At 36.8% G+C, this 12,920-nt stretch overlaps 1 protein-coding gene across 2 annotated transcripts in view; it reads left to right on the plus strand.

Annotated features, from left to right (window-relative positions):
• LOC101595240 (N-deacetylase and N-sulfotransferase 4) overlaps positions 1-12,920 on the plus strand; it is a 405,440-nt gene that overhangs the window by 344,302 nt on the left and 48,218 nt on the right. For both annotated transcript variants that reach the window (XM_004658542.2, XM_045143760.1), the window contains exon 7: positions 2,855-3,037. In XM_004658542.2, the coding sequence (XP_004658599.2) occupies positions 2,855-3,037 (183 nt within the window). The remainder of the gene's footprint in view (positions 1-2,854; positions 3,038-12,920) is intronic.

The raw sequence follows: 12,920 nt of genomic DNA on the forward strand, positions 1-12,920 counted from the left end.
AGAAGTTGCCAAAATAATACATGGCTCTCCTCCCCCACACACTTCTTTAGAAATATGCTCTTAATCTTTTACAGGTAAGGAAAAACTGATAGATGTCAAATTCAATATATAAAATGCCTGAGTGCAGGAATGAGGCATAGTGTGTGCTGGATTTGGGAATTTTGGTCTACAACTTACTGCATGTGGGACTTAGACAATTTCCTCAACTGCTCTGCACTCTGTTTCATTATCTGTAAAAAAAACACAAGGAAACTACCTGTCTTATAGAAGAATGATGTGAAATTGATAAGTTTTATACATGTGAATTAATGATTTTATACATGGAATTAATGATTTTATACATGGTTTAGTATCAGTCCTGCTGTATAATAAAGCTATACAACTTCAGGGATTATTGTAGTAACGCATTTGTAGGTATTAATTTTGTAAGATAAAAGACTTTCTATCTTGGGCTGGAGAGATGGCTTAGCAGTTAAGCGCTTGCCTGTGAAGCCTAAGGACCCAGGTTCGAGGCTCAGTTCCCCAGGTCCCACGTTAGCCAGATGCACAAGGGGGCGCACGCGTCTGGAGTTCGTTTGCAATGGCTGGAAGCCCTGGCACGCCCATTCTCTCTCTCTCCCTCTACCTGTCTTTCTCTCTGTGTCTATCGCTCTCAAATAAACAAATAAAAAAATTAAAAAAAAAGACTTTCTATCTAAAATTTCCAGTTATTCAGTGGCTACTAGCCTAGCCACATTAAAATAAAAATGGCATTGCAATGAATACTGCATACTCATTTTTATTTTCAAATAACCTAAATTATATTAAGTATAATCTCTTAAAATGAATATATATATATATATATATATGTATATGTATGTATGTATGTATGTAATCATGTAGTCTCTTAAAAATGTAAAATAGCATCCATATAAAACAATCAATAAGGGCTGGAGAAATTGCTCAGTGATTTTGATGCTTAATGAACTATATGTTAAGTTGTATCTTTTTAAAATTTTTTTGTTTATTTATAGTTACTTGACAGCGATAGACAGAGAGAGAAAGAGACTCATAGAAAGAGTGAGAATGGGCACACCAGGGCCTCTGGCCACTGCAAACGAACTCCAGATGCATGCGCCCCCTTGTGCATCTGGCTAACGTGGGTCCTGGGGAATTGAGCCTTGAACCAGGGTACTTAGGCTTCACAGGCAAGCGCTTAACTGCTAAGCCATCTCTCCAGCCCAGGTTGTATCTTTAACATGCAAATGTCTGTGCAGTCTTCCAATAGTTTTTTCACTTCTACTTACTCTGTGATGCATTAAAGATCACTGAAATACCATAGCTGTTAAGAGTTTTATGGTCAGAAAAGTTGCAAAAGAATATGGTAAGGTTTTTGGCTAATGCAATAAGTATCAGGGCACATTAACTTTTTAATGGACCAATCAAAGTAGAAAAACTATACATGTTATAGAGTGATATGCCTGGAAGCTGGAAGAGAGTCAGTCTCCAGACAGTTAGCGCATCTAGTGCCAGAAGGTGCTACATGAACGACCTGGGGAAAATGATCAATATCTATCCAAGGAACTCATGGTCTAACCTACTTAGTAGCAAACAACCTGATGTGATGCTCAATATTGGCACACAGCTATGGTGGGAAATCAACTGCTGTGATTTGGCTAACTGATCCACTCAGTGGTAAGGAACCCACAGCTGGAACTGGGCAACAAGTCAGAACCATATCCAAAATTAAGCCTGCTCTCCATTATCAAGCTCCCACCAATCGTGGGCTACAAGTGAGCCTACACCTATTAAACTCTCTAAAAAATAATGGTTATCACATATATCTGGTGCTAGCTTTACTCTCCATTGGAGAATCTGCTTCTCTTTTTCAGATAGATGCACATCCTAAGGAAAGAACCACCTCATCATACCTCAAAAGGGCCACAGCTGAAACTAAGAATAATTGGGGAAACATGCAAGAGTGCTGTTTCCTTGGTGAACTGAGTACAACCAGCACAAGGGTGAAAGAGATAGACACAGAGAACAAGCAACCCCTACACAGATATCCAGAGACACAGAGGCTCCCAAGATCTCAACACTGAAGCAGACCTAAAATGAACCCAACCTGGCTCAGAAAATTTGCGGAAGAGGGGCCCGAACGAATGTCAGAGCCACACCTTGGGTCATGCTATGCAGAGACATTTTCACCTATCCAAAACTGATGGCTAATCCTACAGTGCACAACCCACATACACTAACAAGGAAGGTCCTCGTGGAGGGTAGAGAACAGGGAGACGGTTAACAATGGTACCAACTTGACTGTATTCACTGAGCTCAAAAATCAAAAAAGGACAAAAGAAAAAAAGAAAAAAAATACTGCATGTTAGTGGGCTACTCCATGATTGTTTTTAGCATACACTGTGCCATGTTCCAATCATATTAAACATGTCTATCACCTCAAACATCATTTATTTAACCTTTACTGAAGTTAAAAAATATATACTACATTATGCCACAAAGTCTATTTACTCAAGTCTGATTCCAAGAGAGTGCATCTATATCAAGAAAGATCTGGAGCAATTGCTTCCTGTTAGAACTGGTCTACTTCTTTTGATTTGGTGGTGTCATGATAGCTCTGCAATATGGAGAAAGGGATACTGAAGGTGACACTGTACTAATGATGAGCACTGAGCTAATGACAATCTTAAATTTGGTTTTATTTTAAAGTAACTTTAAATGTTATGTTATGAGGAAATTAAGTGTGTGGTTTCTCACTCATAAGGATTGCTGTACTTACAACAAGATTCCAAACCTAGGGGTGGTACTGTTTAAGCTGATGGCATTTATTGAGTAGTCACTTTTATTTGTCTTTCAGATCAGCATTTTCATGACCCATTTGTCTAACTATGGGAATGACCGCCTAGGCTTATATACCTTTTTGAACTTGGCCAGCTTTGTGCACAATTGGACCAACCTGAAACTGCAAACTCTGCCTCCAGTACAACTAGCCCACAAGTACTTCGAGCTGTTTCCTGAGCAGAAAGACCCCCTGTGGCAGGTAACTCTTAAACCTTCTCTTCTCTTCTATGGGTGAGCAAAAAGGTATGAGTCCCAAGCTTGTGTTAGTGACTCTGCTAGATATATTAAAACTTACTTCTAAAGCAAATTAGCCCTTTATCCAATAGTTTTATTCATGTCAATAATAGGTTTTTTTAAGAATTAATTGCTTGAATTTCTGGTTTGTTATTGCCAATTTGTCCAATTGGTTTGGAAACTCCATAATAAGTATTATGTTTTATTGTTTGCTGGAGGATGCTCCAAGCAAATTATTTTGACTTATGTGTAGTGCAAGCACTGTCTTTCATGAAAATGCTAGAGTCACCTACGGAGAAAGAAAAGACCTACTTGTAACCTAAGACCCTGTAACTAGACCCTAAAGTTTATGTGTGCACTGCAGTGTACATAGAAAAAGAAAAAAATCAAATATAACCATATGGCCATGGGATGTAGTCCTGCTTAGCCTGCCTTTTCTTTGCATGTAACTAATTTCAATAATATTAGGCCTACTGACAAAAGAGAGACTTGTCTGCTTTAGGAGGTCTTTTCACTAATAATTTGACTTCATGTGAGGCCACTCAGCTTGGAAGCATCAAATGTAAGCTATCTGCTTCCGAGCAGTTATCCAGGAAACTCGGCCTTGCATTTACTTGGATCTTTGTGCATCACATCGCATCGACCCACACAATCAATATGCTGGCTGCAGAGAGCAGATCAGATGCCCCCAACCAAGCAGTCAGTAGAGAAGTATAGCATTATCATTAATGAGAAATTACTGCAAAACAGGCCTTTTTAGAGAACTGCCCTTGGTTCCCTTCTTTAAGACCATTTATTTCTCTTTGCTCCATAAATCATGTTATACGGAGCTCTGTCTACATGGCAGGAGATTGAACCAGCATGTTTGTAGTGAACATCCATGTGTAAGGCAAGGTTCAGTGTAGGACATGGAATGAAGAGAAATCTCCATGTTTTCACAGTCACACCACAAGCTGCACCATTGAACCACCCCTGCCTTCTTCTGTGACTTCTCAGTGGCCCTTGGCAAGACATGCTTCCCATGGACTGCCCATTCTATTAATTTTACTTTTCTAAAAATGGCTTAATGACCTTCCATTCAGCATACACATTAGACAGATAAGAACATAGAAACATAATTAGTTTGAGTACAAAGTCATGCCAAACAGATTTAAACTTTAAAAGAAAACCATTGCATTGACTAGTGGTTATTGATCAGTGGTTGCACATATTTGAGCAACTGATAAATCTTTGATAAGAAATCTGGCTTTTGCTAGCACACATTTACATATGGGATATATTTATTAGGATATATTAAATATGAAATAATCAGATTTAACCAGTGTTAAAACAACAGGTTGTTAAGTTATGACAGATCAGTCAAAAGATATAAGCCTAATCATTTTTTAGAGAAAAAACAGTTAAGCAAAACATTGGGTTATATTTTTTATTTTTTGAAGTTTGAAAATTAAAAAAAATAATGTTTTGTTAGCATTGGAATATCATTGACATTGTAGGTTTTTTAAGTATAAATAAAATTAAACAGATACCACTATGATATGATGTAGTCAACATGATAATTCTAAATATTTATTGCATGCTTGTCAAAAACAGAATTATAAAATAAGATGCTGCATGATTGGTACAAATCAAAATTATAATTAGATAAATTAAATTTGGAAATAAAAATAAGATTATTGCTTATTCCATATAAAACCATCATTTTGAAGATTTAAGGAATGTGCATTTGCTCAAATAAAACAATTGATAGAGTTCTAATTTTTAATGACATGATGGGATAAATTCTTATAATTACTATACCATAAGAATATAATAGGTTACTAATAAAATTAAAATATTGAATAATTAAAGATCAGTAAAATAACAAATAAGGATTTATTCCATAGAATTCACAAAGTTTTGTTGTTAATGTTATTGCTTACATACATTTAGGCATTTTCATATGTTATTAAAACATACCCTACAGTAAGAGTATCCAACTTGTACTTAAAAGTACTTATTTTTTTTACAGACTCATGTTATGTGTGAATGTGTTATTTTTTTCTATGAGGCTATTTTTGACTGAAACTTAAAAGAAGTCACAAACTTTTTGGGGGGTCACAAACATTTTCCACTAACTAAAGTGTCAATATATTCTCATTTATTTATAAAGGAAAAGAGATATGAGTATGTTCGTGAAAAGTGTGTTTGTACTTTGATTCTGTGCACTGTTCAGTTTTCTTTTTTCTTTTTCTTCCTAATCTTTGTCCTATATCGTCCTTTCCTGAAGAACATTTTCTATTCTGGTTTGCAGGAACTCTGAACTTCATCCTCCCAAGAGAGGGAACTGTTCTATATTAGCTGTTAGAATGCCTTCACCTCTATTTCTTCAGTCTATCTTTAGCCAAAACTCTTCCATCTTTACCCAGTGCTTTTATCTTTTGCTCCTAGAACACCACCTTTTCCCCATGCTCCACTTCTCCACTTTCTCTATATGAACCCAATTTTAAGTAGAAATAAGATAATTTTTCCATCTTTAGCTTTTTTTCTCTCATTATAACCCCACCAGAACTAATGTATTAGTACTTGCAATACTGCCAATGTTTCATTACTCCATAAAAGTAGACATAAAAATAGACTGGCTATTTTTTGTAGTGGGTCCATACCAAGGTAGTTAGTGTGTGCTGTTATAAGTAGTACTCAAAACAGAGGAGTGGGGAGAAATCCTGTTGCCCTGAACACAAAGCTGACAGAATAATACCACCCCTCAACCTGCTACAATCCAGTCCCCGCTAAGTATAGCAAACATCTTAGTGAAAGAAGAGCAGTGCAGCATGAATCATTGATCACCGAAGTTTCTTACTGGTATGGATGGTGGTTAATGCAGAGATGCCTAGTTAGCAGAATTGCTGAGAGTAAGTGACAACTGTGTGCTCAGCCAAAAACAAGAGATCAAATCCATCTCCTCCAAGGCTCAGAAACCTCATGGAAGTGGATGGGGGAAGCAGCAGGGTGGAGAACATAACAGCAGGAAAATGGGGAGAAGGCTATGAAATGCTGTCTTCTGGACCGAACACGGCTGTTACTCTCATGAACTCACAGAAGTTGTGGTTTCCTACACAAGACTGAGCTTGCCGGTACTTTACCATCAATGGGGGAAGGATACATGAGACCTCAGACCTCCCAGAATAACAAATGACCACTAATGGTTGAAGAACCAGGAATCAGGTTCATCAGTGGCATAGACACTGACAAGTAACTCTTTCACAGTAAATAACTTTCTACCCACAATGATGACAGCAACCCAAATTTGACTCAATGATTAAAAAGGCATGAAAGTAAGATAGGGAATAATGGAAAAGAAGAGGGTGTTAATTAGAGCAGCAGGGGGCTAACAGGATAATGGGGGTGGATCAGATTACAAGATACTGTATATATGTTTCAAAATGTAAGAAGTGAAGAAATAGATAAGATGAAAAAGAAAAAATATGTAAAATAGGAACATATATCAGAGGAATAGTTAGTTCAAGAGGAAATTATTTAGGTGCATAAAATTTTATATTGTTTTTGTAGTATGCACATAATAATGAGATTCATTATGAGACTTTTATACATAATATATTTTGGTGCCATTCACCAAGTACCCTGTCTTGCTCCACTCACACTTATGCCCTACATGTTCCCAAATAACCCCCCTTCCACTACCATATATATCTATATCATCTATATCTATATCTATATCTATATCTATATCTATATCTATATCTATATCTATATCTATATCTATATCTATCTATCTATCTATCTATCTATCTATCTATCTATCTATATATATATATATATATATGGAGAGAAAGAGAGAGAGAAAGAGATTTGTGTGTGAGAGAAGTGGCTTTATTTATTTATTTATTTTACAGTAGTATAGGTGAGGGTTTGTTCACCGGAACATAGGCACCTTACCAGTGGCTACACAACTAAGGAAAATAACTTTACCATGGCTCTATCCACTCGTCCTTTCATAATATTTTTGTTTGTCCATGTCAGCCAGTAGAAGAGTTCAGTCAGTACATTTCCCTCTGAAATAGACAAATATACACAGTTTTAGCTAGAATCACAGAATTCCTGAGTTTTAATTGTAAAGTAACAGATGCCACCATGGATATTTGATTTTCTTTCTTTTTGTTTGGTATGGTTCAATTTGTATTGTTTTGTTTTAGTTTGTTTTTTGTTTATTTGTTTGTATGCCTGATTTAAGATAGAATCTTACAATGTAGCCCAAGCTGGCCCTTGGCTGGCCTCAAACTCAAAGCAATCTTCCTGCCTCATACTCTCAAGTGCTAGAATTACAGGAATTTTTCTCACTACCATGCCTAGTGAGAATTTTTATTGTTGAGGATATTATACCTGTATAAACTATATTTCCATCTCATTTACCTCATAAATTTCTCTTGTTCTTCTTCTAATCCCACTGAATCCCTTCTTCTCAATTAATTCATTTCTGCTTTGATTTTTTTTTTTTGTCTATTTTACTGAGTTTAATAAGGGTTGTTTTCATGAATATGCATTGGGGTTCTTGACTGGAATATGGGCAATTTACCAGTGGCTGAACTACTGGAAAAAAATGCTTCTTTTTTCCCATAGCAAGCATTAATTTCCTCTTGAGCCCTCTTCCATCCATGATGGAGCATTGACAGGCCTAATCTTGTGTAATCACAGCTTCTATGAGTTCAAGAGTGTGACAGACATTCATGCCTGGAAGTCAGTGCTCACAGTGTTCCCCACCCCCTTTCCTTGGTCTCATTTTTGTCTACTTCACCTTCCACTGATTTCTTTGAACTTTGAAGGGAAGTAATCTACATGTCCCATTTAAGACTGAGCATCAACAGTGGCTTCAAGTGCATGAGATTTTGAAAGCAGTTGACATGCTAGAGAAAACTGGTTAAGTTTGGCCAATCCTAAGTGATGTCCAAAAATCTTTAAGTGATAAAGTACATAACACTGAATTTTCTTCCCTGGCAGTTATATATACTTTTATATTTATATCTATAATAGCAAGCTGAAAAGACATAGCCATCATCATCATTTCCTTTATGTAGTACAAATGTAATTCTTTTAAAACATATTTTATTTTTTTTTATTTGGGAGAAAGAGAGGGAAAAAGAGAGAGTGGACACTCCAGGGACTTCAGCCACTGCAAAGGAACTCCAGGTGCATGTGCCACCTTGTGCATCTGTCTTATGTGGGTCCTATGGAATCAAACCTGGGTCCTTTGGCTTTGCAGGCAAGCACCTTAAATGCTAAACCATCTCTGTAGCCAAAATACAGTTCTTTAAAAGAGTTTATAGACAAATCCAGCATTAGTTGGTAAACATTTTACAGCTCATGCATCATTACCTAGAATTAGGATAAAACAAATGTTATATCATTGTTGCTTTACATATTGTCCAAATAAAATATTCAAGTACCTCTTTGTGTTTGCTGACATAATTTTTTATTTCATACATTTCACTTTAAATGTAAATAAAATGCTATTTTTATTTAGATTTTCAATTCACACATTTTTATTACAAATAGAAAGAAAAGTGTAAAATGATAATATTTGCATCTGTTTAATTTCCCTTGGTTACTTCTGTAATTTTCATTAACACCAACAACCATATATATGAAGCTACATTATCACCTAATTAAAAAGTGTAATATGAATGAATATCTTCTAGTGGGCAGCATGGACAGCAGCCACAGAATGCTTTAGTACTACTATCTCACAGGAAATCGATTCTTGTAATGCTGATTAGTACAGGACTATGTGCTGTGGACATACATGGAGTGAAATTCCCAGATGTATTGTGATTAGCTTAATCCCTACTCTGTGTTTTAAAATTATACTGAGAGGTACTTATCAATTCTTGTCACTTATTGTTTGATAGAACACTCACTGTAAGTGGTGAATGATTAGTTTCCTCCCCCTCTTTCTTTTGTATCCCCCATTAAAGGAACCAAAACCACACACACAGAGGCAGTGGGGTGGTCAAGTTTTTGCACATGAAATAATCGATGCTTTTAAGCTCTCAAGCTGTCAACTTGGCTCAGTCTCAATCTTCACTCCGTCACTCTGGAGTTTCACGATTAGCAAACATCCAAGCGTGATGTGGATTCTGCTTGCTGATGTGTCCAGGGGAATGCTCAAAGAGATGCACTTTCTCTCCATCTGTCCCAGTGTCTCTGGGGTTAAAGGAGTGAGAAAGTAAATCAAAAAATGCCTAACCTGTGGTTGACACTTTGGTTGATACTAGATGTCAAAATGTCCATCTCTAGTTAAACATGATAAGATTTGAATGTCTGTGACATGAACAAATCACAAAATGTGGTAGAATAAACACTAGCATTTCTATCAATATGTGTCTGTTGAGGTAATTAATGAATGCTGACACAGACTGTTATACATTTTAAAAGCAGAAGTTAGGAACATCAAACTCAACCTATTCATTTTAGAAAGAAATGGGTGACACCCAGGGAAATGAAGTAAATCACTTGGCTTATTAGTGACAAGTTACTGAGGCTTTTAGTTTCCCCTTTAAAGTTATTTTTTATTAGCTACAGACATACTTAGGATATAAACAACACATGTTGGCACCATCCTTTCTATCATCCCTGCCCTCCCTCCAAAGGGACTCTCCTCACTGGGGAGGCAGTTATCCCCATGGGGATTGTATGTCATACACTGTGGAGGCAGCCATAGGAAGAGGCAATGACTCTGTGCATAATGTCCCAGCTTGTGGCTTTAACAATTTTTCTGCCCCCTTTTCCACAAAATTCGCTGAGCCAGTTGGGAGCATTTTAAGTCTACTTCAGTGATGGGCACTTAGGAGCCTCTGGATCTCTGGTTTGGTAGGTGTTGAGTGTCCTCAGTGTTTATCTCCTTCACCTGTGTGCTGATAGTCATGTTCGCCTAGAAAGCAGCACTCCTATTTATTTCCCCAATTCCTCTGTGGTTTCAGCTGTGGCTTGGCTGAAGTATGATGGGTAGTTTGTCTCCTCAGATTCTGCTTGCATCTGAAAAAGAGAAGCAGTTTCTTCAGTGGAGAGTGAAGTCAGCATCAGCAGAGGTTAAGTGGGATAACTATTAATAACTTACAGAACATTTAAAGGATGCAAACCCTGTGCCTGTCATATACCACTTCATGCAAATCTTAGGGGTTGATATAATGTCTATTCCTATTTGTAACCTAGAACTTAATACAAGAACATCAGTCATTAAAGTATCATGAGAAAATAAGTAAAAGCAAAGGTGTATAAAGAAGAATCAAGGTGACAATTTGCTTCTTAGATAATTCTGAGGGCTGAAATAGAAGATCACCTTCAAGAGCAGAAGAAAATCAGTAGGAATAGCTTTGAAAGTGGTCAATATAATTAGATATAATTGACAATAAAGAATGCAAGAAATTCTGAGCATTAGAAGGAAATAAAAAAAAAACTGTTAGAACTGGTTATTGCAGTGCATATCTATGATCCCAGGACTGAGTTGATGAAGATAAGATCATGAGTTCAAAGCTAGCCTGGGCTATATGGTCAGTGGAGGTCTCTGTTAATAACTTTTTATACCTGTAAGGTTCAAGAATGACCAAATCAATGCAAGACCACTCTCAGGCAGGGAAAAAGGTGTATTTTTTTAAGACAGTGAGTAAGGATGGCTGTGCCAAGGTCTACTGCATGTGAATGCCAGAGACATGCCAACCCAGTACATCTGGCTTACATGGGATCTAAGGACCCTTAGGCTTCACAGGCAAATGCCTTAACAGCTAAGCCATCTCTCCAGTTCTGTTTTATTTTCTTGTGTCTTGTTTTGTTTGATATTGAGACTCGTGTATGTAGTATATATGATGGTGGTGGTGGTATGTGTATGTGTGTGTATGGAAGGGTATATAAACATGTATGTGAAAATGAGGTCTTCTATCCCTCATTTGCTCATTTTTTTTTAAGCAGGAGGCTCTCTCTGAATGCAGAGCTACATTCCTTGTGAACCTCAGCAACTCTGCAAAATTTGCTTCCCACAGGACTGGGCTTATAGATGGACATGGCCACATCCAGCTGCTCATGTGGGTCCTGGGGAATTGAACTCGGCAGTCTCAGTTCTTCGCAGACCTCCATACATGGGGAAAGTACTCTTTCCACTGAGCCATTGTTACAAAATAGTATATACTTCATTGTCATCTTAAATAGTTTTTCTAATCAAAAGTTAAGTCTTTATGATACCATTGTACATGTCTCTTTCTCACGCAAAAGCACCATTTCTTACTTTCTATAATGCCTATAAATATGGGAATAATTCCTGCTGATTTTAATATTTCCATTTAGAGTGAAGCACTTCAGTGTTTCGATTCAACAAGGCTGTCAGAGACTGTGACAACTAAAAATGATGACATAAGTCTTTGGGTTTCCATTACTTGTCAATCAGTTTCAAATGGAATCTTGTGAAGTGTCAAACTTCCCAAATAAACCATTTATTAAAGTATAGTCATAGAAAACCTGCTTGCAGAGAACTCCCTAAAAAAATAAAAGTTACAAGCTGGATGTGGTGGTGCATGCCTTTAATCCCAGCTGAGGAGGCCGAGGTAGGAGGATTGCCATGAGTTCGAGGCCACCCTAAGACTACAGAGTGATTTCTAGGTCAGCCTGAGCTAGAGTGAGACCCTACCTCGAAAAAGCAAATAATAATAATAATAAATTAATTAATAAAAATAAATAAATAAAAGTTACAATACATCTAGACTTTCTGTACTAAAATCCTCATAAAAACACTTGACTACTTCATTCAACAACAAAAAGAAACTGTGGCTTTGTTTGCCTTATATAAATTTATAGTAACTTTAATATTATATGTAGAATGAATAATATGTTAATAGACCAAAACACTCACAGGAGTGTAAAGATCCAGTTTTTGGATTGTTTTTTTTCTGTTTGTGTTTGGTTGATTTGTTTTTGAGGTAGTTATCTAGTTCCCATGAAACTATTTATGAAAACACAAATAACAACATAATGCATGCTTAGTGGTAGGCTATAGTCATCTGTTTACAAAGCAAATAAGAACTTTCTGAATTTTACTGTGAGAATATTTCATATTTTATGGAATATACCAAAAGTATTCATTCATATTAATATATATGGTCATAACATCATGAGTAATGCATAGGTGTTTAGGATAAATTAGAGATAAGTGTGCTTAAAGCAGTAATATCAATGTTACCCACTCCCCCCAAATCAGACAGACACAGTCAAGACTCCTTCCCACCAGTCTTACCCCAAAGCCCGGTATGTTCCTTTTAGTTGATTTTGAACTAACCACAGAAGACATGTGAAGAAAGCATTTCATATGGACCAGTGCTTTCACAGAGCACAGGCTCCCCAAAATATTGATGGAAGAAGTAGGTCTTAAACCAAGAAGCACAAGTAGAATCAGAATCTAAACTTGTGTCTTTTCCACAATTTTTGCATGAGAATTTGTTGGCAGAAGCATTGAGAATAAGCATTCCTGCCTGGAGAAATGGCTTAGCAGTTAAGGTTGCAAAGCCAAAGGACCCAGGTTCAATTCCCCAGCACCCACCATTAGCCAGATGCACAAGGGGGCACACACATCTGGAGTATGTTTCCAGTGGCTAGAGGCCCTAGTGCACCCATTCTCTCTCCCTCTTTCTCTGTTAAATAAATAAATAAAATGTTTAAAAAAATAGCTCATCAGTGCATATGGGCTGTATTAGACTTAAATGAAATGATAATAAATGAATAAATAATGTTGGGAGACCACGATCCTGTGCAATAAAACCTTGAAAAAGATGCTTGGGGGCAAAAAGACAAAAACATAATAAACAGAA

Source organism: Jaculus jaculus, chromosome 2 (assembly GCF_020740685.1).
Source record: "Jaculus jaculus isolate mJacJac1 chromosome 2, mJacJac1.mat.Y.cur, whole genome shotgun sequence".
NCBI lineage: Eukaryota > Metazoa > Chordata > Mammalia > Rodentia > Dipodidae > Jaculus > Jaculus jaculus.